Below are 26,673 nucleotides of genomic sequence, written 5' to 3' on the forward strand. Positions count from 1 at the left end.
TCACAAAGCTAATTGATGATACACTGTACGTATGGTAGCGTGGCCGAGCGGTCTAAGGCGCTGGATTAAGGCTCCAGTCTCTTCGGAGGCGTGGGTTCGAATCCCACCGCTGCCAGATAAACTTTATGATTCTCCAACGTTTTCACTTACAAGGACATTTGTGCTTCACAGAAGCGCCTAGGTAGCATTGCTAATTTGACATACTTCGAATAACTGCGATTAACATACAAGAGTCGGTAACTTTGTAAACTAGCCCAAATGAGTCAGTTTGGAACGTAAAAGTATAAACATTTTTAAAATGTTGACTCCTATAAATCCCTTTGTTCAGGGCAGCTATCTATGTCTTGTTCCCACCAAAAACACGTACTTTTACTTATTAACAGAGTAGATAGCTTTTGAATGAATTTGAGAAACGTCGTGGCAAGACAAGTCCGCTAGAGGTCGCCAAATGATAACTACACATCAACAGAGAGCATCAACAAGAAGCGAGAGGATCACACTCGGTCTTCCGTCTTCGCTTTATTGTGATTAATGTATTCACGTGAAATTTGACGTGTAGATGGTTCCCGTGAGATTGTTAGACATGTCTAAAGTAATTCACAGCACTAGCTGGAGTTCGCTGAAATGAAAACCCTCGCGAAAAGACCGGAAAGTGCGTCAGTCGTCCTTGTCCTGGTTTGGGCAATGGCGTCCACATTTTGAGTTCCGTTAGGTTGGATCATGGGTTGGATGTGAATGATCTTGATTTAAGTTATTTGATGACAACGACTGCTTGTTTCCTTCCGGGTCAGATCCTGCTTCGAACTTTGGAAACCATAATATACTGGTATTTTACTGGTGATTTGTTCGCAATATAAATTGTGATAACTCAAAACTAGGGTTAACTATATCTACACATGGCTGGTTTACCGCCCGGAGATCCGCAGCTGGTCTCTATGATCGTCAACCATTTAAAAACGCAGGGACTTTTCGACCAGTTCAGGAGGGACTGCCTTGCAGACGTAGATACAAAGGTACGGTTGCATACAATACTTCGATATAACCTCGACATGTTTACATGTCTTGCTGGTAACCAGTACCCTATTAGCCACCGTTACTGTATTTTATGATGTATGGCTAGGTGACGAAGTAAAAGTAAGAGCTTTGTGGACATGATTGAAATCAGGTGTCTCTGCATAAGCCAGTTTTTGGCTAGCTAAACAACCTCAAAGCTCTCCATGTAATGTCTGTTAAGTTAAGTCACTATCTATTGAGCCTATGGCCCAATGATGGTAGCCTTAAATGAAATAATTTGATTAATTCAAGTCAAGTTTATTTGTATATCCCTAATTCTCAAGCATGTCTCACAGGGCTTCACAAGAGAATGTCTTGCTAAATGTAGCTGACAAATGCATTCATTTTGAGAGGGATTTATACTTCCCAATACAGACTTTTATGGATATCTTTACAAATATGTTTTACAAATCTTGCTGACAGCAGCAGTTAAATGTATCACAATTATCTTACCACATTCACACACAATCCCTCTGCCTGACCCTCAGCCCTCCCCTTTTTTTTTCTTTTTCTTTTATCAAATGATGTATCAACCATGGGTAAAGCTGTAAAGAAAAAATAAACCTACACACCAATGAGGAGAGTTGATATATTTTCTTAGTTTTATAACAGCCCTTTAACCTGTGCCTCTGGTGTAATTACTTGTGTGGATGTTTATGTAGATTAATCGTTCAAAATCCCTTACAGCCAGCTTACTTGAACCTGAAACAAAGAGTGGACAACTTTGTTTCTAATCACCTCTCTAACCACACATGGAGTCCTCATCTGAACAAGAACCAGCTGAGAAACAACATCAGACAACTGGTGCTACAGTAAGTGAGAATACCTATCTCCGCCTTCTGTGCTGTAGACCAAGATTAGAAATAGCTACACCTGCAAGCTTGAAGAAAACTGTTTCAACTGCGTTTTTGTCTTTTTGGGGTGTGATCTTGTCCAATGGCCTCTTTTCTTTCTCACACTTGCGCACACATTTCTGATGGGGATGGGACAATGTCACGATATGCAATAAGGGGTTCAGGATTCAGTACAACCCCGATACAATGTCTAATTTTCATGACAGCAAAGTGTGACTGCAGAATTATGCTTATTTTTGAGTCACAAATCCTTTCAGCAACAGCAATATAAAAATGTCATTACAAAGTACAAATTATATAATTTTGATGTTGAATTTTGATGGGTAAGTCATCTCATTTGTGATTACCACAACAGAATAAATTGTAGGTAACATCGCATTCATTTTTCGGGGCCACAATATCGTATTATCCCATTTTTGTATTATGATATATTGAATTTCAATATGTTCAATATGTTTCAATATTCCCATCTTCTAATTTCTAACCATCTTATCACATGGTCGTGTGTGCGTGCGCGTGTGTGTGTGTGTGTGTGTGTGTGTGTGTGTGTGTGCGTGCGCGCATGCATGTGAAAGTACCCACACTAAAAAGGAAACTTTTCTTCTCAGGTCTGGGATGCTGGAGCAGGGAGTTGACAGGATTGTGGCGCAGGTGGTGGATCCCAAAATCAATCACATCTTCAGGCCACAGGTGGAGCGGGTGGTCCGCCAGTTTCTGTCACCTGACAGCTGTGTGGAGGAACCTCCTGTCCCTCTGCCCTTAACAGAGATTAAACTAGACAGCGATGTTCTTGAGCAAGGTGCACAACTTTTGACTCCTACTGTATGTCAGCAATTACCATATGTGTTGATCCTTGAGCAAGACGCCAAATACCTTCCAGGGGAACTGACTATTCGGTTGGGCTATATAGTTATAATTAATTAATATCACAATAATCATATTCCAATTTGTCAGATACAGTTTGCTTGTTATTAATTTAGGGAGCAGAATTGTGCATCCTGATATCTCAAAATCACCATATCAGGACAATATGATCCCACCGAAAGACGATAAGCTATAATATTGAATTATCACCCAGCACTAAGCTGACCTTGTGCTTTGACTTCTCTATGGAGGAGGTGTAAGCAAAAAGATGAATTTCTCCCTCAGGCGACCAACTGTGTGTCTCACAAATACACAGTTAACACTTAAACATGTATGTTTATGTGTCCGCAGCCTCGTCCTCTGCCCCACCCACCACCACGGCCAGCAATGCCATGTCCATCCTGGACACGATCACTTCTCTCAACCAGGAGGCGAGCTCCAGAGCCAGCACCAGCGGGGAGAGAGGACAGAAAGGGCAAACTTCAGAGGAGGCCATGCAGGCGGTGGAGGAGGGCGATCAGGACATGAGTCTGGTCGAGGAAGGAGAAAACCACCATGATGGGAAGACACTGGAAGAGGCAGAGGAGGCAAAGCTTGCATCAGAAGTCCAAGCACTGGAGGTCAAGACAGAGGACACTTTGGAACAAATTAATTTGGCTAAAGAGGGAATCACTGATGAGGTAAAGACCGAAGAGGAGGAGATGGGAACTCAGAAACAGATGGAAGAGGGGAAAGACAAGGCTGGCATCAAGACAGCTGGAAGACCCTCAGAGGAGAAGCAGGATGGCGATCTGCTGAAGTCCCCGAGTCAAATCAAGCAGAAGACCAGGGAGAGGCTGAAGGAAGGTTAGCTGCTGCTGCTGCTGCTGCATCTTAGCAGTCAATCCTGAATATTACCAACTGAAACTCACCTCATCCAGACCACAAAGCCTGACATTAAAGAGGAGAAAGTCTAGGACCTACTGTATACATTTTTCAGTATGCTACAAATATTAGCATACTCTAGCTAGCAAGGATGCTCAGGTCTCTAAGGTCTATCATAATCATAGTTTATCATGGTTTACTACAAACAGAACACAGTAAGTCTTAGTTTGAGGAGTGCATTGCTGACTGACTATTAATATGTTTTTTTCCTGTTCATTTTACTGTACAGTACTACAAATAATTGAAACGTATGTCTTTCCCCTCAGAATATTCTTTGGAGGACTCGGACTTGGAAGGCCTGAGTGACATCACAGTGAGCTCCGTCCATACCAGCGATCTATCGTCGTTTGAGGAGGAGAGCGATGATGAGCAGCCGCCATCTGAGTCTTCTGATGATGGCGAGCTTTTATCAGATGGTCCGTCAATATTAGTGGCCATTTCTTTTTCCTGCATGGCTACTTAAGCTGCCCTAAACTATAACATACTGCAAATATTTAACAAAATAAGTGGATTCTCAATAGTAATGTTATCAGAACCTGCATTTAGAGCACTTGTAGTCATGTTTTTCTCTATCTTTGCACAAACTGAAGGTGAGAGAGCCGAAAAAAAGCAAACCAGTGCAGACGCAGGAGAAGAGGACAAGGAGCACAAGCCTCGCCGAAAGGCCTACGTCCACAAGCCCTTCCTCTACTCCCGTTACTACAGCGACTCGGACGATGAGATCACCGTAGAGGAGCGTCGCAGATCTGCAGTGAGTTATACTTACAGGCTTGTTAATATTTACAGAGAAACATCTACAGAGCATCTAATAGCTGTGTAGATTTTGGCAAAGATGTCAATTAACTTAAAACGGATGCAGATTCTGCCTGAATAGGATTGACCCTAATCAGGTTATGGTTCATTCAATATCTCCTGGGTGGTCTTTTTGCATCCTGAGTCTAAAATCTGTTATTAAAGACACATTATTATGATTAAATATCCTGGATGCTCTCTCTCTCTCTCTCTCTCTCTCTCTCTCTCTCTCTCTCTCTCTCTCTCTCTCTCTCTCTCGCTCTCTCTCTACACCTGTGTTCTCTTAGGCCAAGGACAAAGAGGAAAGACTGCTAAAGAGACAGCAGAACAGGGAGCGTATGGAAGAGAAACGCAAACAGAAAGCAGCACAAGCTGAAGAAGGTAGGTAATTCTGTCAGTTGTGTGTTGACCACCTCTCCTTCACTCCTCTTTCTCTCTCTCTCTCTCTCATATAAGATGTTAAACTAGAGAGCGTTGTGAACACTCAGTGGTAAAAAGCACGTGTCAGTTTGCTTACAGAATTGTGGATTTGAATTTGGCTCAAGGCGTTTGTTGCTTGTCATCCCATCTCTCCCTCCCATCATTACGGTCATGCTCCACTACTGTGTGAGGCTGGGGACACACTACATGATTTTTAGGCCGCGTATAGCAGCAATTTGAGTATCACGACTGTTTTTCACGCATGCTAGTTTGGGGTGGCGGCAATGGATAGTTGGCACAGATGATCTCATTTGTGAGGCTCCAATTCCTCCACTTCAACTTGGATGTCTTACCTCCCAGTCTAGTTGGGATTGTTATTTCAAATGTCTTTCATTTTTAAGACTCAGACTGTGATTCCCACCTGTGACGCTGAGGGTGTGTCCGCATCCCCATGTCCTCAGTGCCCGCTGCCCAGGTGGGGTTGTCAAAGGGCCTTTCTGTGTGGAGTTTGCATGTTCTCCCCGTGCTCCTCTGGGTTGAACCCCCCCCCCCCCCCCCCCCGCTAAAAAAAACAGGCAAAAAAAAAGTGTTTTACAACACAAGATGAAAAAAAATCTTTGAATGCCTGTCAGTTAGTGTGTGATCTCAGTCTTTTCACAGTTCCATCATGTAATGTTAGTGTGTCCCCAGCATAAAAAAGCAAAAGTGACATGAATTGTGTAATCCAAAATTAAATGTTATGTCAACTCAGTAGTTAACAACTACTGTGCTTAAATCCCTCTATAGAGGAGAAAAGACAGCAAAGGACAGACTCTCCCGGCCTGGAGGGCCCCAGGGCCAAGGAGGCTCGCAAGGAAAGGAAAGTTCTCGAGAAAAAAATGGCACTCAACAGGAAGAGGAAGCTAGACTCAAGGTGCGTGTTCAAAGGCTCAGACCAGATTCATGTCGCTGCACACAAGGTAATGTGTTTTTACAATACACTATTAAATTCCATGCAAACATTTCACCATTCAGGAAAGAGGAAGACGTTTCAATCAAGAGGAAAGGAGATTCAGGAGGAGAAGGCTCCAAGAAGGCAGTAAGTGAAAGTCACTATGATTCAATCAAATATATTTGTACCACGGTTGACAAGTTTGTCTTTGATAATGTCATAAAAAGTAAGTTTTGTCTCTGTTTTTTTTGTCTGAAAATTAGGAAGTGAAATCTGCAACCTCAAAGACCCCACAACAAAAGTTGATGAGAAAAGTATCAGAATCAGTATCATCTGATGAGAGAACCAGGTGGAGGAGCGGTAGCGTCTCGGAGGATTCCAGTGACCCGAAAAAACTGTCTGACAAAAGTCTGACACACTCCTTCATCTTGGAGTTGGAACAGGGCTCCCAAGAGTCACTCAAGCAACGTTCATTTGGAAAATTTGATCGGGCATCCCGCAAGGAATTGCATATTAAGGAACGTAAAGAGAAAGAATGCAGCCTGTCGGACGAACGTGCCAGGCTCAAACATAAGCAGGAGAAAAAAACAGAACCCGACGAGTCTCTGCAGAAGGAAGGTGCCGCTGCCAAAGCTTCCTCTGAAGAGAAAGGTGAGAAAAAGGCTAAGCTCAAAAGTGACAAGAAAATGCCCGGAAATACAAAGGAAGGAAGGGCATCCATGTCGGAGGGTGCAGCTGACGAGGGGGGTCCTAAAGATGGCGCCAAGAAGGGAAAAGCTCCTGCTGTGGAGGCTGCAAAAGCAGAAAAGGATAAAGAGAGAGAAAAGGACAAAATTAGGGAAAAGGACAAAGATAAGGTCAAAGAAAAGGAAAAGTCCAAAGGGGAGAAAACTTTAGCTAAAACCGACTCTAAGCAGCTGCCCCGCCCAGATTCTACTGGCTCCTCAGAGGACCGCGCTGACATGGAGCCCGGGCCAGACAGCGGCAAGAAGAAGGAGAAACACAAGGAGGTCCTGAAAAGGTCCAAGAGCCACACTGAGGACCGGCAAGGGGAGAAGCCCAAATCTAAAACAGATAGTAAAGACGGTGAGAGGGAGAAGGCTAAAGCTGATCCAGACATCCAGAAATTGAACAAGCCCACTTCTGAAATCGACAAAGATCCAAGAAGGTCCAAGCCAACAGAAAAAGGAAAAGTCGTGGAAAAACCCAGATCAAAATCCCGAGAGGAAGCAAAGACTCCATTATCAGCAAAGACGGATAAGAAAGCTCCGAGTTCAGAAGTCAAAAGTAAAGGCAGTCCACCTGTCGGCAAACTTGAGACCACAAAGGAGAAGAAAAAAGAGGGAAATGCAAAGGAGCATCGTAAGGTCCCAGAGGAACCTCCCCACGAGAAATCTGAGAGTAAGATTGCAAAGAAAAAGTTAGAAAAGAAGGATAAAATCCCCGAAAAGAAAGACGAGAGCCAACAAGAGAAGAAAGCATTCAGAGAAGACAAATGTGACAATTCCGAGAAGTCTTCAGTTTCCTCGCAGAGTCTTGAAGCAGAAGAGCTGCCTAAGAAACAAGTTATTCTCCAAGACACAAGCACAGACTCCAATCCCGTCACCACCACCGTTACCACCTCTTTCTCCGATGATACTTACGATGCATTGAGTGACATCACGCCCGAACCGGAGGAAGGGGAGACCCAGTTGCGACTTAGTGAGCTGGAACCACGCTCCTTACCAACTGACGCAGATGCTCTTCTGACACTCATGGACATTTGTACGTCAGCGGATGCGAGACTTCCTGAGGACAGCGGTCGAGCGCCCCCTGAGATGACTCTTCAGGATGCTGACATGAAGATGCAAGAGGCGGCTCTTACTCTGCTCTCCATGGATCCTGATAGTACAGTTTCCACCAGTTTAATGACACCAGACACCAGGGAAGATCCAGAGGTGAAGCTGCCCGCCCTGCAGCCAACGGAAACAACTACAGCCGAAGAGGGAGAGCAACATCTTTCCAGGAATGTACAAACAATCGCAGATATTGAGCCCACAGCTGCTGACCAGCCAACAGCTGTATCTCAACAAATTGCTCAGATTCTTGATGAAAAACCAAACGGTGCAGGTAAATGAAACATTGAGATGCAAAAATGTTTAATCAATACCCAGCAAAGTATGTTGGACTGTTACTGCAAGTTAAACGCAAAATATGTCTTCTTTCACAGATGTGTCTGACAATTCAGAGAAAGAAAATTATGCTTCAGCGGTACAAGCGTTAGTTTCACTTGCTCCAAAGGTACAAGTGAATGTCACATCATGTTGTTTTTTAAGTGCTTTTGTCCTGTTAAACGATGTCTTTCTTGCCTTGGTTTTCATCATGTACTAGCCATCATTCCCAGTGTATCTTCAAGTGTATTTTAAACACTTAGGAAATCACATGACAAAACCGATGTTTAAGATGTTGCTCCATTATGCCACCTCGTCGTTTTGTCTTCTATGTAGGATGGTGACACGACCTCAAATGATCGTCAAGCTCCTTTAACTGAAGAAGAAGAGATTGCTCCTGAAACACAGCTTGTTGACAAGTTGGCACCACCAGTTGACAAACCAGGTGAAACTTTTATCTCAGCAAAAGGCCCTAGCCAGAAATTCAAATTTTGTATCTTGTCTTGTGATCTTCAAAAATAAATCGTGGAGGTTAATTTAGTATTATTTTACCTTCTACAATATTTCAGCTGAAGATGTGTCTGTATCAGAGGAGGTCAAAGGAAACACAGAAGAAAGCACAGTGGCTACTGTGTCAGAAACACTTTCCACTGAACACGTTTCAGAAATGTCCAGTAAACAAGGTGAGGCATTAAAAATGTTCTAGCAGAAAAGAACCAACCACATCTTTGGCTGACAATTAACGTATCGTCTTCTCATTAATTTAGATGAAACACAGTCCGATGTTGCAGACACGGAGACGAGCACCAAGGTGAATTACCAGTTATGTTGCACAGAGGCATCAAAACTGTTTGGTTACTTTATCACTTACAAGCAACAGTTGTTTACATTTATTTTCATGCAAGACTGAAATTCAAAGTGATTTGCTTTTGATCAATAGGTAGAGGAGGTTGAAGCGGAGGACAACCAGACCAAGATGGAAATTGATAACCTTAGTAAGTGGCAATATTAGTAAGCAAAGAACTGTCTCTTTTTGGACAACAGAAAGCTTTTACAATGTGGATGATCTTCAGATGACTTGATCAACAGCTTTTACAATGTGGATGATATTCAAATGACTTGATCAACAGGTTAAAAAAACAAGCAGACAGCATTTTCTTTTCCCCAATGATTTTCCCCATTAGGTGAGGTGAGTGTGACAGAGAAGGAGGAGAATGTTGTACAAGAACAGAGTGATACACAAAACGTAAGTGCTGACATGTTCACTAACATATAATTTGTTAACAATTACATATTATAGTTGCACCTTATATTTTTTTCATCCATGTAAATTATTGATATTCATCTGTCCTGTCTGTCTCCTACCTGTCTCTGTTGATCTGTTTATCCCTTCAATTACTTTCAGATGGAGCCTGATGTCCCTGACGAGACCGAGGATGTCAGAGAAATTGGACATGGGCAACAAGCCAAGCTAGTTAAGCAAATCAGTGAGTCGTGTGACTTTTTTGTTTTGCCGCCCACACAGGGTGACATCAGCAACTGGCAAATGCAGGTAGAATTCAGCAGAGGCGTGTATCACAGTCACTGTTACTAGTCACTTTCTGGCAGGTGACAAAACATCCCTCATGCCTCATGCACACGTGTTTAATGGGATGCGAACAGACGGGTCCGGTGAGCGAGCGACAGAGAGAGTGAACGAGATACAGAGAAAGACAGCAAGAGAGCGAGCACGGAGCAATTAGGGGCTAAGGGAATCAATGCACTACACGCTGTTCTTCAATTTTAAAATTATAAAATATATTATGGCGGTCAGTGCTAATGTTGTCCACATGACGTAATGCAGGGGGACCCAATGTATTTGTTATAGGTGCACAGATGGTGCACAGTAGTCGGAGCTCATCACCCCCAGCCAACCCCCCCCCCCCCCCCCCCCCCCCCCCCCCAAAAAAAAGAACGAAAGAAAGAAAGTAGACTTGCACTCCTTTTCAAATAGAACTCTTCAATTTTTGCTGGTGTTGTATTTTTCAGGTGACGTCTCCAGTTCAGACAGCCAGGAGGATGAGATGGGATCAGACCTGTCAGCAAAGGTAACTGTTACAGATGTTACAGATGCCACTCTCTAATGGTCACTAAATTAAACTCATAAATGTGCAACAAATTCAACGTTGACAAATGTCCAACTTTGTTGATACCGCTGCTGTTTTTCAGGAGGAGAAAACCGACGGAAGAGTAACACGCAAACGAAAGCTGTCCAGTCAGAAACTTGAGAAGTCGGAAACCAAGGACTCTGGTATCTTAGCTAAATGTATTTGTCCACCTAGGCTTACAAAATGATAATGGTCATTCAAATAACACGTTTTTTTTTTCAGTTGATAGCATTTAAATTATATATATGGTTGTGTTTGCAAAATATTGTGCAATGTACATCATTAAATGTGACAGATGGGTACAACAATTCTGTAAAATAATTGATATGAAATGCCTTTTTTTATGGATCAGGTGAAGAGAAGGATGAAACGAACAACCAAGAGCAACGATCTACTGAGGTGAATTAAAGAAAAATCATATTGCTGCTGTCACTGCAATTGGTGTTTTTGATTTTCTTATTTTGAATTGTTTTATGTGGCCATTTACTGTATAATCTTTTATTTTAGCAGATACACTTTTTTTAATCCCATGACAACAGTGTCTACTTATTTCGACTCCACATCTTTTGCTCATCCACTTTTGTCTTCTCCAGGAAACGGATCAGGAGGACATCCAGAAGGCCAAAACACCATGCAGGGGACGATCAACCACAACCAGCCCTGAGGTGGAGGAGGACCAAGCTAAAGACCCTGAGAAGGCTGAGGAGACTCCGGCCCGCAGGGAAAAATGTTCAGGAGCCAAAGAAGCCACTGCCGGTAAGCGGCTCCCTATAAATTAGGGACAGAGTCCCCATGAAGGTCTGGCAAGTCTGGAAAAGTTTGTGAATTGCACACCAATTCTGGAAAAGGAGATGTCCTAAAGATCCGTACACGACTGCCCAGTCATGGCACACACACGCCTGGACACAGAGATGAGGTGTGGGCAGACAAAGCCAGGCGATTACAGCAGTAACAAAAGATGTGTCATGATCGCATAGCCACTGCTCTTGCACCTCTAAAGGAGAAAGATGTGGTTCGCATGCAAGGGCCTAAGTCATGGGCTAAGAGAGCCGTCGTTCTGCAACAAGTAGCTCCCAGGTCATACAGTGTGATGACAGAGAATGGTGATGTCTATCGCAGAAACAGGAAACATCTATTGAAAACCACAGAGTTATTGCATCCACAAGGGGGCAGAGAGGATTACCTGATAATGGAGGGCAGAGTGAGTGAGGATGAGACGCAAAGTGGTAACGAAGGACGCAGTACTAGCGACTATGGGACAGAGGTTCTGTGTGGTGCAGACATAACCGAAATGGACACATCCAAGGTGGTTCAGCATCCTGTTCACCTGCGCAGGTCAGAGCGCACCAGAAGGCCTGTAGTTAAACTGAACCTGTAGTCATACAAGACTCTAACCAGTTCATGGACTTAAGTTTGAAAGATGTAGTTTACACTGCTTATTCCTGCATGCTTATTGGGGATGTTCTCTTGTGTTAAGCTGACTGTTTGTTGTAGGTTTGTCTTCATTAAGGGGGGAAGATGTACTGATGACACAAGCTGTCGTAAAGACAAGGGGAGTGACTAATATGGGGAACGACTGTCGTAATGGCAGTTAGTTGTAACATGGCCGATGAGTAAAGCTGCACCTACTAAACCAGTCACTTGTGAGACTCTCTTATTTATATAATAACATAACGTTACAAAACTGTGATATTGCTATTATGTTGTCTTAACCTCAGGTAATGAGAAGAAAGATGAGGATGAGGATGAAGTGAAAACTGAGAAATCCTCAGAGAAACCAGCGGAGAGAGAGGAGGTATGTTCAGACAAGAGCGCCATACATGTTAGGTACTTTACATCGTCAGGTTTATTAGCTGTCACACTTTGAATTGTAGTCTCTCAGCGTGATGAAAGCCATCCAGTAGTGATAAATAATATTTTGTGGACGACATTAACATTGAGCATATTTCATTTCAGAGAAATGACGAGGATAGTGAGGAGAAGAAAAGCAGTCAGCTAGGAGACCAGGCCAAGCTGCCATCGCCCCACCCAGTGGACACTGAGGGGACAGCAAGCTCAGACTCCAAAGAAACCACTGATATGCGTAAGTCACGTTTTAATTAAGTTGATAAGCAATGCAGAGGTGGAGCTAAGTGGATGATAGAGCCTCACTCATAGATCCCCATATATTGTTAGATTATCAGTGAACCAAATCTGAACCATTAATTTGTTAATTTCATACCTTGATTTGCAGTGGCGTTGGAAGTACTTTTAGGTAGGGGGTGCTGTCACCGATTCAACATTGGGGGGGACGGCTGACGGCGCCCGCAGGGCGGCAAAAAATTTGGCCACTTTGTCGCCAGATTAGAGGAATATTAATATTAAGATTAGACTGTTGTGTCATTATTCAGTCACCTTTTCTCACTCACCTCCATGTCACCACTTGCTCCCACTGCTGTGTTGGAATCCTCATTCTCTCTCCCACCCTTTTTGGACTTTTAGCCATATTTAGAGGAATATTAAATTTTAAATTAACATTAGGATTATACTGTTGTGATGTCATTATTCAGTGTCTTCTCCTCTTCTCTGCAGCATTACTCAATTTACCCTCAGGACTCAGGGACAGTGATAGCCTACCTGCTATTCCTCCGATATATCCAGGGCCGGATTAATAGTACCATGGGCCCCCGGTGCTATTCATTTTCTAAGCTATTCATTTAGCCTTTTAAGGTAGTCATAAAGATTATATCTTCCAGACTGAAATGTTATAACAGAAGTGGAGTATTGGCCAGAATTACATGAACATTTGGACACTTATTCAGCGGGTTTAATGTTGATCGTTACGTCCTGCAACTGTTTTACAAGGCTATCTTTGAGAGCATCCTGTCCTTTGGCCTGATCTATGTGTTTGGGAACATGCACAACCAAGACCAAGCTAAACTGCAGCGCATGATTAAGATGGCAAGCAGGGTCATCGGGTGTGATAATCACACCCGATGACCCTGCGACTAAAACTTGACTAAATAAAAACAGGATGAGGTTGACTAAATATGATACAGACTAACAAGGACATTTAACACGGAACTAAGACTAAGACTAAATAAAAAAATAGCCGACAAAATTAACACTGTGATCAGATGTCTGCTGCCCAGTTGTGGAAAGATCTCATTCTGGGCAAGTCCGAGCGCGTCATCAATGACCCTGCTCACCCCTTACACAGCAAGTTCCAACTCAGTCACCGGGGCAAAGGAAGGATGCTGCAAAGCAGTGGTGTATAAAGTACTCGAAAACCATACTTGAGTAAAAGTAAAGATATCTTCCCAGAAAAAGACTTTGATAAAAGTCAAAGTCACTAATTAGAATATTACTTGAGTAAAAGTCTTAAAGTACTTTATATTTTCTGTACTTAAGTATCAAGTAATTTTCTGATATTAAATGTACTTAAGTATTGAAAGTAAAAAGTACAAGTAAATGCTGTTAAATAAATCAAGTAAAAGACATGCCTGGGCTTGAGTGGAAGTCTATTTCTTCTTCTTGACTTTTATAGCCGCTGGCAAACAACGTTATGTTGCATTACAGCCACCAAATGGAATGGCGTGTGGATCGTGATTAACGTAACTTGCAAACTAGGAGCACTGATTTGACAAACCTGATTGCTTGCAGGCTACGCAATTTCCTCTGATTTTACTTTGTAACTAAGATGCTTGGGGGAAATGTAGTGGAGTAAATGTATCCATTTTATTTGGGAAATGGAGTGGAGTAAAAGTGAAAGTTGACAGAAATATAAATACTCAAGTAAAGTACAGATACTCAGAAAAAATACTTAAGTACTGTACTTAAGTATATATACTTTGTTACATTACACCACTGCTGCAAAGGAAAATTAGAACCACCCGGTTCAGCAAGTCCTTTATTCCATCTGCAATCAGAGTGCTAAATGAACAAGACAGGACGAAAAGTAAACGCAAAACCTAATAGCCTGTTTTCTGTTTTTCCCTCCTTTTAATGTGTTAGGGCGATGATAACTACCTGTATGCACAGTGCACTGTTGCCATGTTTTTGGTGTGTGTGTGTGTGTGTGTGTGTGTGTGTGTGTGTGTGTGTGTGTGTGTGTGTGTGTGTGTGTGTGTGTGTGAGTGTGCGTGCGTGCGCGAGTGCGTGTGTGCACTGCACGGAGACATGTAGTACACAAAACTGAAATTGCTAGGTCTCACGTGATCTAATGTTTTTATGCTCTTACATGTTTTATGTTTGCACCTTCGATGTCTTCATGTGATTTAAAGCTCCTTATGTTCCTATATGTTTCTATGTTTGCACCTTTGACCACCTGAATTTCCCTATGGGATAATAAAGTTTACCTTGACCTTGACCTTGCTCATCTTGTTATCAACATTTAACATACCTGACAACTTTAGGGTGTGCAAAAGAAGGAGATTTTCTGGGGTACCGGCAAATGCTGAACCTATTTAAAAATGCTACATTATCTGTAAAGGGGAGACTGGTGGGTATCCATCTAGTCTCTCAAGCCAGACTGTCTCTTCTACATTCTTCAAATGCACCAGTCTGTACTTCAGGCCCACAGAGCGTGGTCAAAGGAAGTTGCGGGAAAAACTCTTCAGACTGGAGGAAGTTCAATGGTATTCGACTAATCACGACACATGTAATCAAACCAATGCAGATTGGAGAAATACGAGTGAGCGGGACATCGGCGGGACTCGTATTTCTCTAATTACCTGCCTTTAGGCGGGACACCCGGGACATCCCCCTATCATTGTTCATTATTTTCCTTTCTGTTTTGACCAAGTACAGACTGGTAGGCAAAAGCAGAGCCAACGCATCTGTTTTAGGAGACTAGTACCCATATAACCCATTTTCATTCAGATATCTTGACGTGAGAGGTCAAGGGACCTCTTTGAAAATGGTTTTCCCCTGGCCAAAATGTTGCCTAACTTCGGAACATTATTTAGCCCCCTTCCCGACATGGTAAATGGCCTCCATTTATATAACGCCTTTATCCAAAGCGCTTTACAGTCAGTAGGTACACCCATACTCTGATGGCGGCAGGCTGCCACGCAGGGTGCTGGCACACCATCAGGAGCAATTTGGGGTTCAGTATCTTGCCTAAGGACACTTCGACATGCAGACTAGAGGAGGCAGGAATCGAACCACCGACCTCTTTTATCCAAAGCGATTAGTGGACGACCTGCTCTACCTCCTGAGCTACAGCCGCCCCGACATGCAGTGGCGTTGGAAGTACTTTTAGGTAGGGGGTGCTGTCACCGATTCAACATTGGGGGGGACGGCTGACGGCGCCCGCAGGGCGGCAAAAAATTTGGCCACTTTGTCGCCAGATTAGAGGAATATTAATATTAAGATTAGACTGTTGTGTCATTATTCAGTCACCTTTTCTCACTCACCTCCATGTCACCACTTGCTCCCACTGCTGTGTTGGAATCCTCATTCTCTCTCCCACCCTTTTTGGACTTTTAGCCATATTTAGAGGAATATTAAATTTTAAATTAACATTAGGATTATACTGTTGTGATGTCATTATTCAGTGTCTTCTCCTCTTCTCTGCAGCATTACTCAATTTACCCTCAGGACTCAGGGACAGTGATAGCCTACCTGCTATTCCTCCGATATATCCAGGGCCGGATTAATAGTACCATGGGCCCCCGGTGCTATTCATTTTCTAAGCTATTCATTTAGCCTTTTAAGGTAGTCATAAAGATTATATCTTCCAGACTGAAATGTTATAACAGAAGTGGAGTATTGGCCAGAATTACATGAACATTTGGACACTTATTCAGCGGGTATTTTGCATGTTGCGTTCAGGTGCACTGTATAAAAAAAAAAAAAAAAAAAAAAAAAAATTTTTTTTTTTTTTTTTTTTTTACATCTCTTGCCACCAGGGGGTGCTGCAGCGCCCACCGCACCGTGCTTCCAACGCCGTTGTTGATTTGATGTATTGTCCATTTACATATTTTTCTGTTTAACAGTAAATAGTATGAATGAGCAACTTTGTAATGGTAGTAGGTACAAAGGGAAACTGGCAGCTTTGCTAATGAGTTATCTGGCCCATGTGTATGATAGGGATGATGTCACAAATTCTGCCTCAATTTTCCAATCATCTGTCCGTTGTAGGTAAACCCTCACTGAAAAGGAAGCGGTCTGAGGAAATGGAGGAAACTGTGGAGGTGAGATTTCTTCTGTTCATGGATCAAAATGTTGACGCATCTTGGTCTACTCTCGCTCCTCAGTCTACATTCCCTTATCTGCACCCCCTCTGTGAAAGATGCAGATACAAACATCCAAATTGTTACTTGTTGGAGTCTTCATACATTTAAGCCTTATTCAAAATGATATTCTTTAATAGGAGACCCAGGCTGTGGAGGAGGAGGAAATGGACAATGAGCAACAGGAACAAAATGAGCAGCCTATCAAAGACAGTGGTGAGGAAACACACACATGCACACACACACACACACACACACACACACACACACACTTTATTTTTATTTTTTTTATTAAAATCCACAAAATTAAATTATCATTTAGATCTAATTCAAATACCACATGGCTTAAAGACATACTAGAGCCCAGCTACTATTACAGAGTAGACTACTGTAATAGTAGCTGGGCTCTACTGAGTGGAGCCTAGAATTTTGTAAAAGCACAAATAAAGTTTTGTGAGGCTGACTGAGAATTAATTTACCCTTATCTTCCCCATTTATCTTGATCTTGTCTTTATTTTTTCCAGCTTGTTCTCCCCCAGAGAGCCAGGCAGAGGCTCAAGAGGAGATACAGGAGGACTGCTCCAGTGAGAAACCAGATGATGTACGTTAGCAATAAAATACAGAAAATACATTCCGTATTGTAAAAATACATCTATCTGTGAGCTGTAAATATTTGTTATTGTCTCTAGGTGAGGACTTGTAGTAAAACATGTTGGATTTCAAACACCTACACAATTTCAAACTATTTGTGCTTTCTTTTGCTCACTGCTATTTCCCATAGCACAGTCACTTTAACACTGTACTAGTTGCTGAGTGCCAGTGGTGTTTGTCATCTTTCCTAGGGTGAGGAGGAGCAACCCCAAGATGACCAAGCTCCAAAGAAAGCTGCTCGGAGGGGCCGGCCTTCCAAGGCAGCAGCTGAGGACTCTGGTAGGTCCTGCTCACACTGGGCGGGTCTAAAGGCTCTGTTTAGCTGCAGCCAAAAGCCTATCTTGTGTTGTATGACAAAGTTCATGCAAAAATAAGTCAGAGGAACGGCCATGTATTGAATCTTGATCCTGGGTGAAATTAATATTCTTTTCTTTTGTCACAGCACCAACACTCCCAGGTATCAATATTTATCATTACTGTTAGGCACAGTATTTATCGATCTATCTAAACTGTAAAGTAAGCCAAGCTTACCTGGTTAGTTTGGAGGGTTAGCTTGACTGGGCCAGCTGCTTGTCCACCCAGCTCGCTCTTGTGATTCACCAGCGCTCCGTCATGATGAACACCCTCTCGGTCAGTTTTGGGACAGACACGACACGAAAGCAAAAGACGCCTACAATCAGATACAATGTAACACACTAATCCTTCGGCGGTTGCGACGCACTGACGCCATCTTGGCCTTGGCTTGAAGTCCGAGGCGAAGGGCGACCTCTGACCCGGAAGCCTCTATAAGGGCTCCAGTATCACATCAACGAACATAATATGATATTATATCGATTCATTGGACAACAATGCAAAATTTGCCGATATGACAAAATCTGCCACGGTATGATTTCGATACGATTCGATTCAGGGGGCTGTGATCGATATTAGATGATAGTGTTGATTGATTTATCCAAAAATGGAGCGAATATCCTCTCCCTCTTCTTCTTGCATGCTTTCCATGGCGCTCCTATTGCTTGTATGCTGAAAGAGGTGCGCTTGGGCGGGAATGGTGGCATGGAATTTCAAAATAAAATAATGGGAATAATGATTATTTCTAAACAGGGGACAGACAAGCCCGTCTTTATTGTCACAAACACCACACACCGCATGTACACACATGTCAGCGGCAGCGCACACACACACACGGTGAGTGGCGCCGTAAATTTTAGTCGCTGCATTTATCCCATCGAGGCATGTCCTTCCTGCGGGGGGGGGGAGCCAGGAGCAGTGGGCAGCTTTCAGTGTACAGCGCCCGGGGACCAACTGCAGTTCTTTGTTGTCACTGGTCAGGTGACGATCTTCTGCATGTTTTTAGTGGGGGTCCACCGATGTTGTATGGAGGAACCCCAGGACAGAACATGCAAACTCCACACAGAAAGGCCCTTTTGACGAGATAGCCCACCTGGGAAGTAGGCACTGAAGACATGGGGGGACACACCCTCAGCGTCTCAGGCGGGAATCGAACCCAGGACCTTTTAGCTGTGAAGCGACAGTGCTACCACTGCGCCACTGTCCCCCGTTCTTATGGCGTCATGGCGATTTTTATCAACTAGAAACGGAGCATGCTAGCCTACCGTGCCTCGTCCTCTTCCTCCTTCACCTCCTCATCATCGCTCATTTCTGCCGTACCTCGTTGGTTTCCTCTCGAGGTCTTGCCCGCTTCGCGAGCTCGCAGACGCAGCAGCTCACGTGCTTGCCCGGCCTCGCCGGCTACACGGGCTCACGTACGGAAACTGGAAATGGAAACTGAGCAGTTAGCATAATGAGAATAGCCTTGCTTTATTTCTGCCTTCTGACTTTTACAGATAATGAGCCTGAGTGATGAAACTGTTGGTAATGTGCTTTGCTAACCAATATTTCTTATGTTATCTAAATTATCATCTACATCTGAAATATTGCTCCTATGAGTGTTGTAGAGGCATAAATGAATGCACTTTGGATAATAAACAAAGTCAAAACCCATTATACAAACTACAAGGACACTCAGAGAGTGCACGCGTCCACCAAGGCCAGGAGTTTGAGCTTGCTTGTTCATGAGTCGGTTCCGGTCCACTCCGAAATGTAATGAGTTCTTCCTAGGCCCGTGCTACACCCTTCCACTAAGTTTCATGAAAATCTGGCCAGTTGTTTTTCCATAATCCTGCTGACACCAGACAAACGGCACCGAATACATAACCTCCTTGGTGGAGGTAATATAACAGGTTGATCAACAGGGAAACAGGAGGTAAATAGGAAGCCATGCCAACTGTGAAATCAAGTGGTGTGTGACCTGTGGTTCAGGCACCACACAGTGATGCTGCTGAACAGTCCATCTAGTTTCTATGTTTCCATGGGAACTGTTTGTCTTTCCAACAGATAAAAAGGAGAAAAAGCCAGAGGAAAAAGAAAGTGAGCAGAATGATGAGGAAGAGGATGATGATGATGATGATGATGATGAGAAGGAAGAAGAGGAAACCAAGACCAGGACTACGACACGGTCGGCATCTCGTCTGGAGGCTGAAAGGTGATTTTACAGGACATGGACCCAAATTAAAAATAATAATAATAATAATATAATTTTAATTGGTCCATGCAACACTAGTTTTGCTCACAAGTCTGCCCACTCAATTCAAACTTTATTATCCCTTAAGGGGAAATTGGTTTGCAGACAGGGTTTATAGTAAAACCACGCAATAAAAACACATAATTAAAACCCAGTAAATCCAATTAAAACCTCATAACATCAACGCATAATAAATCAACAAATTGTCAGGAGTGGACATAGTCAAGTCAAGTGAAGTTAAGTTTATTTGTATAGCCCTAATTCACAAGCATAATAATACACCATACAGAGAAACATCAGCTGATAAGATATTGTTATCTTGTTATCTTGGATATTGTTCATTATAAAACGGCTCTCAAATCAAGCAATCTGATTGGTTCACAGCCATTGTATAAATCCAATAACCCACTCCAATAACCCATGGCCATGGGTTATTGGATTGGCCTTGGTGGACGCGTGCACTCTCTGAGTGTCCTTGTAGTTTGTATAATGGGTTTTGACTTTGTTTATTATCCAACCAATAACCCATGGCCATGGGTTATTGGTTGCCATGGCAAATCTCTTACTAAAAGCCTTTGGTTACCTAAAAAAAAACAAATGGCTGAGACAGCTGTCAGATCCTTGTGAATCGATCTTCGCTTATAACTTTAATAATACTTCGCAGAAAATTATGTTTTGTACAAGAATAGATGCGGGCTAATGTCTTCTTTGCAAAAAAAAGGCTGTTAACCCCGCATTTAACCCCGCATTTAACCCCCGTAACGTTAGTTTGTGTCGGGCTTTGCAGAAAGCACTCAGCTTCTCAGCAAGCGCTGAGAATGCAGCGCTGCGCTCGAGCTGCCTGTCGGGGTTTCCAGAAAGCTCTCAGCTTCTCAGCAAGCGCCAGGATTGGTCAATGTCAACTTCAGTCTCCAGAACGATCCAATCAAATCACCCGCACGTCTATCTTCTTGCTAGAGGTCACGCCTTACAGTAGTGTTTCAACTGACTCTATCAGAATACCATGCCAGTCGGACTTATAGTATTATTATTATATTTATATTATCATACTTGGAAACCGTTTTATAAAAGCAATATAGCACTCGAGCAGCGTGTGTTGTGGCATATATCCCGCTGATCAGTTGTTATCCCACGAGGCCGCAGGCCCCCCCATTCCCTAAACTGGCGCCCCCATTCAATTTTTTTTTTTTTTTTTTGTGTGTGCTAAAAACGTTTTTCCGTTTTTCTGTTTTAAAGTTTAAAACGGAATCTGGCTGTCATTAGGCATTGATTAACTGAATGCTATTGCTAACTGTTACTTTGAACCTCCATTTGCAATGATTCTGGCTGGATATTAATTAACTATTGTAAATTTGTCACAATGAATGCAATTTGTGCACAATGTGTAAATACATTTAATATTAATTGTTTAGGCCTATTTGTAAAGTCACAACACATTAGAGATGTGTGTAGTTCCTCATAGATTTAGCCTCTTCCTTTTGCTCTCAAATGCACCAGTTTGACGAATTTTACTTTAAAATGTACAGAATCCCCCCGGACCCCCCTTGGCCCCGCCAAGCTAGGGGCAGGCCCCCTCTGTAATTTGGTTCTGGAGCCGGGCCTGCTGTGAGACGGAGCTAAACACAAAAGATGCAATATTAATAGTTTTTCATGAGATACTCAGTATTTAATATTAATACTAATACTAATAATAGAAAAGGAGAAGATACTGAATAATGACATCACAACAGTATAATCCTAATGTTAATTTAAAATTAAATATTCTTCTAAATATGGATAAAAGTCCAAAAAACATAAAATTTTCTTCGGCGCTGCCGAGATTCCATTCCTTACAGCACCCCCTACTTAATAATAGTTCCAGCGCGGCTGCAAAAATATGGTGGCGCATTGTGTCAAGTGTACTGGCTCGGGGAACGGTCCGGCCCCTGGTCCCTTAGGTTTCTGACAATGTGGCCCCCTGAACAATTTAGTTGAATAGCCCTGCTGTAAAACCCAGTCGCCCTCATATTCTGGTTTATTTCAAGAAAAACATTTTGGCTAGTTGAAATTAATTGGCTCGTAACTTTAAAATCTAGCAGCCATATTGGCTGGTGATAAAAAAAAGTTGAATCTCAAACCCTGCAGTGAGAGCAGGTGGTGACATAGGAGTGAGAAAAGGAGCAAATATATGATTGTTAAGACTGAATACTGACATCACAACCGTCTAATCCTAATGTTAATTTAAAATGAGATATTCCTATATGAATCTGGCTTCAAACGACCAAAATCTTTATATGATGATAATAATAATAATCAATGATGGTGGTTCACAGACGTGTGTGTGTGAGGGGGGGGGGGGCACGCCCCCCCGACACGCCCCCCGGCCCCCCCAAGTTCAGATGCGTTCCGCTATCCCTGCCCGTAACGTTAGTTTGTGTCGGGCTTTGCAGAAAGCACTCAGCTTCTCAGCAAGCGCTGAGAATGCAGCGCTGCGCTCGAGCTGCCTGTCGGGGTTTCCAGAAAGCTCTCAGCTTCTCAGCAAGCGCCAGGATTGGTCAATGTCAACTTCAGTCTCCAGAACGATCCAATCAAATCACCCGCACGTCTATCTTCTTGCTAGAGGTCACGCCTTACAGTAGTGTTTCAACTGACTCTATCAGAATACCATGCCAGTCGGACTTATAGTATTATTATTATATTTATATTATCATACTTGGAAACCGTTTTATAAAAGCAATATAGCACTCGAGCAGCGTGTGTTGTGGCATATATCCCGCTGATCAGTTGTTATCCCACTCGGCCTGCGGCCTCGTGGGATAACAACTGATCAGCGGGATACAGTATATTTGCCACAACACACTAGCTCTCATGCTATATTGCTTAAATAGAAAGTCGCTCATCCGAGCAAAATACAAAGTTGTTATACAGCTATAAGACACAACATCATCCTCCGTGCAAGTGAAGCAGTCTAAATGCAGGCGGGATAAACGAGTGCCTAGTTTGACTCCTGAATGTAGGCACTCTGAATGTAGGCACTCTGAATGTAGGCACTCTGAAGCACCCAGAAGAAAGCATCAACATCACTGTCACATCTTATTCATTTAAGAAGGCGGCGATTTAGTACTAAAGTAACAGCTGTTGTTTCATAATGTGTTTTTGTTGCTCCTAGAAACAAGCCAAGTAAACCGTCCACCCGGGCGAGTCGACAGAACGGTAAAGAGGAGACCGCAGCTGGCGCACGGTGAGTTCACCACAGCACAACCAACAGGCTTAAAGGGGAATTCTACCAAAACCCTCTTCCAGGTTGCTGCTCTGTCAAAGGAGACATTTTCCTCAAGTTTCTTTGAGATGTTTTGATTCGAGTTCCCTCTTAAGGTTATATATATATATACATACATCACAGGGTCTGAAATTGCTTACACCCCCCGGTCCTTGGGCACGCAACTATGCCAAGCTCTAGTATTTAATACAGGTCATTTTCATAATAACTCTTGAATGTAGCTAGGGCACATTTTTGCTGGACTTAAATATGACACAAACCGCCTGACACTTGCTCCTTGTTTCCCTCCTGCAGCGGAACGAGGGGCCAGGCAGCGGCAGTGAAGGGGAGTCGTAAACGAGAGGCCAGCCCCCCTGCGGTGCGGACCCGGGGGGGACAGAAATCAGAGGAACCCCCGTCCAAGAGAGCCAAACGCTGAAAACTCTTGACAGCAGTCAGAACGGTTTGCCCAAGCATTGACTTCTAGCACACTCCCATACCAAAATGGATACCTGCTTTATTGCGAGTGTGAGTTTTGTTTTCCAAGTGGAGAGGCTTCCCCGCTCAGTCTGCCATTAGTTAGCACATCGAGCTAGTTGGGCTTCATTGACTGGAAGCTCTGGGTAGTATTATACACTCTGCTGTGTTGGTAGGGCCTAAACCTAAGGCTTTATGGAGGAATCCCTCTGAATGCCTTCTACTACACACGCATATGGTTTGGATCAGACTTCATCATTCAGTAATGCGAAGTGAACCAGAGTATTTTGGGCCAATCAAAGGCCTAATGTCTAGCCGAGTTGTATTTCGAGAGGGAGAGAGGGGGTGAATTGAAATGAACTATCACTCACTCACAGAAAGTTTTTTGCCTCAGTGCTGGTCGACACTGTTTCACCTTTACACGCAAAGCTGTCACACGTTCAAATGTGTTGTATCTCTGTAAATCCACGCTTGTACATACTGTAGAAGTCAATGTGAAGCATCTCGCTGTCATTGTGAACTTAAATATTGAATATTCATTCTGTGAATGTAATGGAGGCGTTTTCCTCCTCGCTATTTTTATGCTTTTGGTTTTTATACTAAGTCCTCATAAGGTAACTATTTTGTTTTTTGTTTTTTTTGTAAACCTCTGGTAGAACAGCAGCATAGTTTTGGGTACTGAGGAAAAACACGAGTACATAAACAGAATTTGCTGTTTGTCTATAAAACACATCATCTTGCTGACGAATTTCTAAAGGACTCCATGTGGAAAATACAGTTCCATACCATCTGAGTAACAAGTCAGTATAGATAGTTATTATGTGTGTTGTGTTGTGTTGTGTTGTGTTGTGTTGTGTTGTGTTGTATTAGAATTATATCCATTTGTTTACTGGTGTTTAGATATTTTACTCTGATTCCTCTAGCTGTTAACATAAAGATGTGTCTCCCATCAATTCAAATGTACTGGACATTGTTTTCATATATTTCTGGCGTAAATTGGTTTCCTAGTTATTTCTATTTTTGTAACTTTATTATAAGTAGTGAAAGCACTATAAATTAGGACTTGATGATTTTATAGTTTCTCTTCAATTTAGCTCCTTCTGTGTTTTTTAAGTTTTCCATGGTTGGTGTTAAGTATAGTCAGAGGTGGTAACGAAGCATAAAAACATCATGCTTGGGTTTCACAGATTTTCACTTTACCATGAAACCAAGTGTGCAGCTGCTGAAGGAATCCCAAACTGTTGATCCTGTTTTGAAAGCCGAATACGTGTTATTTACGAAAAGGTGAAATATTGCACAGCGCAGAATATACAGATTTGTATTAATTGACCCCTATTATGTCTCACATGTTATCTCTCCTGTGTTTCCTAAATGGATGTGCTGTCTGTAATGTGTAAATAGCCAAGACCTTGAACCAATCACCTGAGAGCGGAGGAGAGGAGAGGACATTCCTGCCTGCTAATGGAGGATAAAACTGACAAACTGAGAATGAAATATTCCACCATCATTAACACGTTAGGAGGCCTTAATCGCTGCACCTGAACGTACGGGATCCAGCAGCATGGAGAGAGAGGGCTTACGGAAAGCCCAGTGAGGCCGCTTGAAGTTTTCCGACCATTCCTGCGGAGTGCTAAATTTGATTCCTGAAGGTGTTCCTCTCAGGTATTTCCTGGTGCTGGAATCCAAGCCCTAAATATTAGCCCAACACCTCTCATTTAAAAGTTTGGATCAGCTTTCATTTAGCCACCAAGCCTGGCAGGCAAACAGCACTTCTTTCAGTCAGGGATGCTATATGGGGGGGACTTTGAACCGTCATTTTCATCTAGTTTGTATTGTTGTCCAAAATGTTTTGTTTTGTTTTGCTGCTGGTCTCTGCAAGCCAGCTGCCCCTCTGTTTAAGAGACACTAGATCTTGCATTTATGAGATGGAAGACTGCTTAGTTGGTACAGGCAATTGTATAGTTTAGAGTTTTAGTGGAAGCTACAATACAAGGAAGGGACTAACTTAAACCCACTGGCCTAAAAGACCAGGAACAGTTTAACCTCCTTTGGGAGTACCCCCTCCGTCATAATGTTGTCATAATGTGACAACATTATGACATAACATTGTTACTTTTTTATGACATGAATCACAATTGCTCGAATGACATCACTGATCATTTGTGTGACATCAGTGATTTATGAGAGATGAAATATCATCAATGTGGTCTCCTTGATATGAAAAGGGTTGAGAATCACTCCGAGATGGGAAGTAACTAAGTACAAATACTTTGTTACTGTAGCTACTTAAGCAGGATTTTCAGCTATGTGTACTTTACTGAGTATTTATCTTCTGACAACTTTTTGCTTTTACTCCCTAAATATCTGTACTTTCTACTCCTTACATTTTCAAAGCTAGTTACTTTAGTTTTAATGCACGACACGCTCTCCAAGCTTTCACGCATAATGTGCACTTATTGTGGAGAAACCATATCACACAAATTATTGATCAACGTATAATCTTTATACATCTTAAAACATGTTTGGAGGGGATCTTTTAAGTTTAATGGTCTGGAAATTATATTAATATGATGTGAGTTTCAGTTCGCTTTGCACAGAAACAGCCGGTAGAATAAAAAAGTCAGCGGAAAAGGGCTGTGGCTCAGGAGGTACAGCGCGTCGTCCATCAACCATAAGGTCTGCGGTTCGATCCCCGGCTCCTCCAGTCTGCATGTCGAAGTGTCCTTGGGCAAGACACTGAACCCCAAATTGCTCCCGATGGCTGTGGCAGCTGGCCGCCCTCGGTATGTGAATGGGTGAATGTAGGCACATTGTAAAGCGCTTTGGATAAAAGCGCTATATAAATGCAGTCCACTTACCATCCATTTACCAAGATTTTATTAATGCACAGTTGATGCCCTTATAAGGGAAGATGTTAGTGGGCCGGGGGGTGTTAAGGTGCGTGAAGAATCTCTGATCTCAATCTTTGCACATGTCCTTATGGCAGAGCTGTGCTGTTGTGTCTCACTCCTCAGCCTCTCCTCACACAGGTTATGCCGTTGTAACACAATGTTTCTTGCAAGCTGGTTTTCCTTCGCAGACAGTCCCACACCACAGGAGAGGTGATGGATCCGGCCTGAGACCGGGTGGGTGCTGTGCCGCTCTGCTATGTTTGATGACCATCTCCTGTTGCACCTTTGACCACCAGACTGGCTGCCAGGGTTGGTAAGGTTACTTTAAAAATGTAATCCAATACAATTACTAGTTACCTGTTATAAACTGTAATCAGTAAAGTAATCCAAGTATCACAATATAAAAGTACCGTAATGTAACTGATCATTTCCGTTACTTTTGAACAAATTTCCTGCATTTGACTGCTGGAGCCCAGGGGCAT

At 42.8% G+C, this 26,673-nt stretch overlaps 1 protein-coding gene across 2 annotated transcripts; it reads left to right on the forward strand.

The window, feature by feature from the left end:
- The first annotated feature begins 877 nt into the window (after window positions 1–877).
- bod1l1 (biorientation of chromosomes in cell division 1-like 1) lies at window positions 878–24,241 on the forward strand. Of its 2 annotated transcripts, none has more exons than XM_083652015.1 (30): window positions 878–1,013; window positions 1,741–1,865; window positions 2,516–2,706; window positions 3,123–3,617; window positions 3,962–4,111; window positions 4,286–4,446; window positions 4,775–4,868; window positions 5,694–5,820; window positions 5,922–5,985; window positions 6,102–7,947; window positions 8,048–8,118; window positions 8,325–8,433; window positions 8,558–8,671; window positions 8,756–8,799; window positions 8,929–8,983; window positions 9,173–9,234; window positions 9,394–9,475; window positions 10,017–10,075; window positions 10,197–10,293; window positions 10,488–10,534; window positions 10,729–10,891; window positions 11,854–11,930; window positions 12,092–12,218; window positions 16,259–16,311; window positions 16,491–16,566; window positions 16,875–16,951; window positions 17,193–17,280; window positions 19,399–19,546; window positions 22,734–22,805; window positions 23,139–24,241. In XM_083652015.1, exons 1-30 carry the CDS (start codon window positions 897–899, stop codon window positions 23,260–23,262), a joined length of 5,115 nt encoding a protein of 1,704 aa, XP_083508141.1. In that variant the 5' UTR covers window positions 878–896; the 3' UTR covers window positions 23,263–24,241. The 2 variants fall into 2 exon arrangements, with proteins under 2 accessions (XP_083508141.1, XP_083508142.1); XM_083652016.1 differs by having other exon boundaries at window positions 10,197–10,278.
- Window positions 24,242–26,673: the final 2,432 nt, after the last annotated feature.

Source organism: Poromitra crassiceps (assembly GCF_964638095.1).
Source record: "Poromitra crassiceps genome assembly, chromosome: 15".
Taxonomy (NCBI): domain Eukaryota; kingdom Metazoa; phylum Chordata; class Actinopteri; order Beryciformes; family Melamphaidae; genus Poromitra; species Poromitra crassiceps.

Bases quoted from the DNA above. Each gene is read 5' to 3' on its own strand.
- bod1l1 (XM_083652015.1), top strand. From the start codon at position 897: ATGGCTGGTTTACCGCCCGGAGATCCGCAGCTGGTCTCTATGATCGTC. The intron at 16,952-17,192 runs GTACGTTAGCAA...CATCTTTCCTAG, and splicing joins CCAGTGAGAAACCAGATGAT to GGTGAGGAGGAGCAACCCCA. The intron at 19,547-22,733 runs GTGATTTTACAG...TGTTGCTCCTAG, and splicing joins TCTCGTCTGGAGGCTGAAAG to AAACAAGCCAAGTAAACCGT.